This window comes from Teleopsis dalmanni, chromosome 1, assembly GCF_002237135.1.
Source record: "Teleopsis dalmanni isolate 2A chromosome 1, ASM223713v2, whole genome shotgun sequence".
NCBI classification, from domain to species: domain Eukaryota; kingdom Metazoa; phylum Arthropoda; class Insecta; order Diptera; family Diopsidae; genus Teleopsis; species Teleopsis dalmanni.
In genome coordinates this window covers 165,626,216-165,633,175 of record NC_051846.1, presented here as the reverse complement: position 1 = coordinate 165,633,175, position 6,960 = coordinate 165,626,216, and the positions used below count along the sequence as shown (strand labels likewise).

The 6,960-nt window shown below is 27.5% G+C and overlaps 1 protein-coding gene across 1 annotated transcript; it reads left to right on the top strand.

Moving 5' to 3' along the window:
- Positions 1-1,415: 1,415 nt before the first annotated feature.
- On the top strand, positions 1,416-2,625 carry LOC119669425 (enhancer of rudimentary homolog). The gene is made up of 4 exons (XM_038079318.1): positions 1,416-1,528; positions 1,645-1,731; positions 1,811-2,219; positions 2,283-2,625. Exon 3 carries the CDS (start codon positions 1,831-1,833, stop codon positions 2,140-2,142), a length of 312 nt encoding a protein of 103 aa, XP_037935246.1. The 5' UTR covers positions 1,416-1,528; positions 1,645-1,731; positions 1,811-1,830; the 3' UTR covers positions 2,143-2,219; positions 2,283-2,625.
- The last annotated feature ends 4,335 nt before the right edge of the window (positions 2,626-6,960 follow it).

Here is a 6,960-nt window from a genome sequence, read left to right as displayed (position 1 = left end):
ACAATTTCAAAAATATCCAATACATAAGTGGTTTAGTACGAATTTATATTTTTCATAAGTACATATATCGAATATCAAATCACACTGTGTTTGTCAAGTCATAAAAAAACCGTAATTAATTTTAGGGTAATCTTACTATTCTGACAAAATATCTAGAGATATAAATAAATCTCTAGTAATATAAATTTTACTGTGATTTGAACAGACGAGTGATATATGACTGTAATATAATACTCATGAATAATTCATAAATCATTCGCATCACTTTTGTGTCGAATGTCGGTATTCATAAATATCATATGAATAGAATATAAATCATTATGAGTGCTGTCAGCTGTTTTTATGAATCGAATAGAGTCGAATATAAGAAAAAGAGAATCAGAATCGTGATTTGTAATAAATAATATAAAAAAACATATTAAATTAATTGGATCACTGTTTCGGTTACGTCCATTGAACTGCAAATTTGTAACTAATATACAATAATATATATAAATATGTACAATAAATATATATATGAAGGCAATTGAATAACATAATCAATATAATAAACAATGCTAACAATAGATAATAGATATATTATTGTAGATACCAACTCAACAATAATTGAAATTATTTGACTTGAATATAACAAAGATAAATATTTAAATGTAGTGTAACAATCGAGTACTAGATCTGTTCCACGAGACACTCGTAGTAACTTCGAGTAACACTGTATATACACAAGTGAGTTCCACCAATAGTTTTTCGAATAAATGAGAGCATCTGAGAAAGCGTTTTTCAAGAAAAATTTGAATTGATATGTGAATCAGGTGTTTTGATTTGAATTTAAATTTTTGTATAGTTTATTTGCACGGCACTGGTATTTACACCAGATTTTACACAAAGGTGTGCCATGAAAATCTGTGTAAAGAGCGTAATTTAGCACTTTATTTGTGTTACACTCTCAGTTTGTACTTTAGTTATGTTTTATTTGAGTTTTGCTACGAGCAGCTTGTGAAACAAACCTATTATTAAATATACAACTTTAAATAAATATTAAATTAAATATTAAACATAGTTTATTTTTAATTTAAGCATCTTTATGGAACGAGTACTATTTCGCAATTGTACTTTGGCATTATCAACGATGTGTTTTTAAAAATCTGTTATTAAAAAGTGCTAGAAAAATAATTAATACTTTCATGATTAAAAACGAAATCGTTTTTAAAAAGTGTTTAATATATATAAAATTATTTTGAACTTTGCATTATAATACTTTTTGTAATTGAACTTCATTTTATAATAACAGTTTTTATTTTTGAATTGAAACATTAAGTAATCATATGCAATTCCTTATATTTATCGATTATATTTAGACATTTAGTTCACAGCTACTGTCATGCACTGAACATACGACAGCTGTCAAAAAGTGAGATAGCTAATGATAAGCGAACAAGTGCTATTAGTGAAAAGGAAACCAAAGGAGTTGTGCGGCATAAAAAAGCCGACAGAAATAAAACCAAGTAGCATTTATTAAAATAATTTGGTTAGTGACAAATAAAGTTTTATTTTTTATGTATAAAATACGTAAAATAAATAGTATATAAAATATTACAAATAAATTTGTGTTTTATGTTTAATAAAATAATACATATTTTTCAGAATTAAAATATAAATTTGTGCGGAACAAAATTTCCCCATAACAACGCTGCCATTTGTCAAAAGCAGCAATAAATAAAAAGTTTTGTAGTAAGTTCAGTTAATAATCGCGCTTGTATTAAAACGAAAAAAATATAATAATTTACTTGTGTATTTTTTCTTTAAATAGTTTATTATACACTGCCCAGTATGTCTCATACAATTTTGTTGGTTCAACCTGGCGGTCGACCAGAGACGCGCACGTACAGTGACTACGAATCGGTTAATGAGTGCATGGAAGGTGTTTGTAAAATCTATGAAGAACACCTCAAGCGTCGTAATCCAAACACCCCCACCATTACTTATGATATTAGTCAGTTGTTTGACTTCGTGGATCAGTTGGCAGATATAAGCTGCCTTGTGTATCAAAAGTCAACAAATACTTATGCGCCATACAATAAGGAATGGATAAAGGAGAAGATATACGTATTGCTGCGCCAGGCTGCTGGTAGCACAGACTGAATTTCATAAATTTTTCTTTCAAAATTTAATTTAATTGGAGGTTCTTTTCTTACTATGTCATCATTAAAGAAATAAAGGTAAATATTGCGCTTAACATTTAATTTAAAATATTTTTGCTAAAATATTCTTTTATTTTTCAGATTTTACTAAGAGTCTCCAATATCGAAATAAATATTTGCATTAAAGTATACTCTGTTTTATAAAAATCTTCATCTTACTAACTCATTACAATATTCTTATTGTTCAATGGATCAATCAATATTAATAATAAATCGTTAACAAAAAGAAAAATTGACAGAAATCAACATTTTTAACAATTTTCTGTTAAAATGCATAAGTCAAGAATATTTCTTTGAAAATTTAGTAAAATAGTAACAATACTAATCATAATTTAATACAAAATGTTTTTGTAAATGCCGCAGAAGCGACTTTATTTAATTCTTGTAAAAAGTTAGTTTTAGTTTCATAAAATAAAAAAGTATGTAAAAAATAAAAAATGCACTTGATTGAAATTAAAGAAAATCGTTACTTTAGGCGAAGTTAAGAGGCAATTAAATTTAAACAGCACAAATAGTTTATATTGAAATATATTATAAATTAAAGTCTTTGTACATTATTAAATAAATTAATTTTATGTTTAATTAAAAATTAAAATTATAAGAATTTAAAATTAAGTGTGTATCATATTCCAGCAACACAACACCACATAAATAATTTGGTGTTGCAGTCATAAAGGTGTTTAAAAAAAATTTTATAGTGTGAAGTATAATTAATTGATATTTTGTAAAAATAAGAAACATTTTATATACATATATGTATATATATATTAATAACCATCAGACAAGTGGAAATCTCTTTTGAAAATCGTTATAAAAGCAACTACGCATAAGTGCTTGATCAATGACTAACAGTCAAGTGGAAATCTCTCTTCTGCAAATCATCAGAAAGGGATGCACTTGTATCCAAAATATCCAATAAGAATGCCTTTAATATCTCATTTTTATGCCGTTTGCAATAATTAGAATTACACATTTTATATTTTTATCATACAACATTATTGTGTTTAGAATTATCAGAAGAAGTAATTGCATGGATTCTATAGTATCAAATCAATCTGTTGGTAAAAAAGAAATAGAATAGGCAGGATTTGCTGACGAAAATAATGGAAGAAAATGAATACGTCTATTGCAATTGAGCATTTAAAAAATTTTAAATATAATCATGCAAAAAAACGCGGAGATATTGTTGAGCCAAGCACAGATGTCAATAAAAGAAAAGTAGTGACATGGATAGGACTTTATTGTTGTCACCCGTGGGAATCTATATTATTGGAAAGATGAAAGGAATCACAAAATACCAATATATCAGTTAGGAGTAAGTAAGGTGTAACTGAGAAGAATATAGGTTGTTTGGGGATTAGGAATGGATAATGAGTGGGTGGGTCAATGGGTCATACCCAAAAATCAATAGAGCTTAAATCGGTATGTGTATTGGGATATGAGAACATTTTGGCTACTACATTCTTAAGAAAGACAAAAAGATATCGGAGGTCTGTTGTTTATTTGGTGTCAAATTAATTGCAAAAAAAAACCGAGTCCTTGGTACTTAGAGTCTCAAAAAATTATTAACAAATAATTAAATATAAGAAATTATTCCAAAACAACTGACGATAGATATTTGGAAATATTCGAAATAGCTGTATGGTCAGCTAAAAATTCAATTAATTAAAAAAATAAAAATTTTTGTTGTTGCAATTCACTACTGTTTGACGAAAACTTCTTTTTTGAAACAATAGTTAATATTTAGAACTTAATTTCTTTCGTCAAAGCGGACGTTTAATATCTATTTATATTAAAATGTGGAATATGAGGAAGGTTATAGTCGAGCTACACATTTAAATAGGGGTTTTGTTCAACTAAAACGTTATTATTCTCGTAATTACGGATGTTTATAATTCCTAAGTCCAGTTAAACTACGTGTTGGCATTTATTCCGCAGTCTGGAGCCATTTTGCTATACTTTAAGTATCAGTTTATCACCTGGTTTTAGAATACCATAATCAAACCATATTATACTATGTGTCTTGATATTGTAACATTGGGTCACATATACCCAATTTTTAGTATCAAGAAATTAGAGACATATATCCAAGTAATGAAGCATAAATACCTTTTTAGAAATTGATCGATTCATTATCAAAGGCATCCAGATATGAAGAAATACCTAAAAACTGAACGATTCCAATGTAAAATAGACTTTAAAGACAATTTCTGACAAATGAGTAAAATGTCTTCAATGCATTTTGCTAGTCTTAAAGACTGGAAATCTCCAAATCTCTTGTGCAGCGTCTGTGTTTGAGTAATAATATTCATTCTTAACATAAAGACTAAATTATTTCAGTATTTGTGTCTGCTAAGTATGTTTGTGTAGTTATCTAGTGATGCTAATGATGCTATCCTCGGACAGTCGATAAGACAATGTCTATTGTGAAATCCAATAACAATAATATTAATTAATTGTATGAAATTACTAACTAATAATAAGAAAATGTGATATACATATATTAAAATAAAGATAAAATATACTAACTTCTTCACAAATACCAAAAAATAGAAAAAGCATCGGATATCTGATAAAAATTCTATGTACAAGATAAGGTGTTATTATAGTATAGTACCCTAATGTAAAATAAGCACTTATCTTAATCCAATAATTTTGCATAGATTATTTTATAACAAAAATAGATTCAAGCTAAATATGTTATGTATTTCTTCTCTGCTTATGGAATAATTATACGATCTGAGAGAGAGGTGCTGAGATTTTTTTTTTTTCGTAGTAATAAAGTTTTAGAGATAAGATTCACTATCTATTATTAATATTACATGCTGGAGTTTATTCGCAAATAAAAAAATTAAATGAAAATAATATCAGAGGAAGCAATTCAATGTCGTATGAATTTTTTGCTATTCTAATTTTATTTTATTGGTTCACCTAATTTTGACGTCACGATTTACTGAAGAAAATTCAGTAATTATCTGAAAAGCTGAGTCAGAAAATTTTATTGGGGCTACCAAAAATGTGGGTTTGGATTTTTACACTTTTATATACATATATATGTATGTATAACATTTTGATTTATAAACAATAAACAATGTAAGTAATTAAAATAGTATGTAATGTTATTTATTTATTATATATATATAAATATTTAGTTCACATATACATGTTTGTAGTGAATGTATATTAAATACTATGTAATAGTATATAATGTTTAAGATGAAGTATCAGATTTTATGGTTACATGAGTTTTCTGAACTTTTGTTTATTCAGGGTTAATTCAGGTTAAATCAAAATTTTAAACACAATTAAAAAAATGTAGGAACTGACCTGAAGATGACTAAGTGAGTGCTCCCAGTTATGGAAACATTTTCGGAATTAAAAGTATAAAATTTCATATAAAGGAAATTTTTATTTAATCACTGATAATTGCAATATTATTCATAATTTCTTCTGAAATAACAAAACAATGGGCACGTCTATTAAAAACTTAAACAAAGGTTATAAAATATGATCCTATTTACACACTCAATGTAGAGGCCCGTAAAAAAATTAATTTCCGGGTGATGCATTACTAATGAATAGACATATGTATGCATGGAATCATCCGTTTTATTTCAAAAAGAACTTCAGTTCCTTAAACCTTACCCCGTTTGAGATTCAACATATCGAGTATATCTATTTAGATTATTGAATCAATTTCTGAGCGCTGAATTTCTTTTTCTTCATCTTTTTCATCATTCTTTTGAAATCCATTAAATTAAAAAGTATATTAAGATATATAAATCCGATCGTTATTCATAATTAATATTATTATATTAACACCTAAATTTATAAATTAAACCAATTAAATCATAACATTCATCTATTATAAACTTAAATAATCGATTTGGTTTCTGACTTATCCTTTTCCCTTTTTAATAGAAATATTCACCAATACGATGACATTTTCTCTGTGAATGCCCGGCTTTGGCATCCAGAAGAAATAGATTTTTAGTAAGATACTTCTTTGACAGTTTATTAGACTGTTAATCGGTGAAAGACATACTAAATTATCTAAAAAATACTCTTCTATATAAGGAGTTCGAGCGAGTAATGTGGTAGAGAAACGGCTTAAAATCTTCAACCGAGGTACAAGGAAGTCAACTGATGGCCTGTCACTGCAACCAAACAATCAACGATGACTGATTTTACAAGTGATAATGTTGATCATTTCTGTAGTGAAAACTAATTGAAAAGATACTGATTGGATTTCGAAGTAGGTCTCATTAGAATCAGACCTGTGGAACATGTTGGCATCCAGCAAAAATAGATTTTTAGGAAGATACTTCTTTGACAGTTTATTAGACTGTTAATCGGTAAAGATAAAAGACCTACTAAATTATCTAAATTCGTCGGTATGGATTTAGACTATACTCTTCTATATTAGGAGTTCGTGCGAGTAATGTGGTAGCAAAATGGCTAAAAATCTCCAATCGAGGTTTAAGGAAGTTATCTGATTGCCTGTTACTGCAACCAAAAAATCAACGATGACTGATTTTACAAATGATAATGTTGCTCATATCTGTAGTGAAAACTAATTAAAAAGACACTGATTGGATTTCGAAGTAGGTCTAATTGGAATCGGACCTGTGGAACATGTTGAAATAGAATGTAGCACTAATCTAAATATTTTTATATTTACCTAAATAAATTTCTCATAAGAAATCAATAATTCACTATTGATTCTCGTTTCCCAAAAAGGCTATCCGTTATATCCAAA

Excerpts from the sequence above, each read along its gene's own strand:
- LOC119669425 (XM_038079318.1), top strand. The coding sequence starts at position 1,831 with ATGTCTCATACAATTTTGTTGGTTCAACCTGGCGGTCGACCAGAGACG.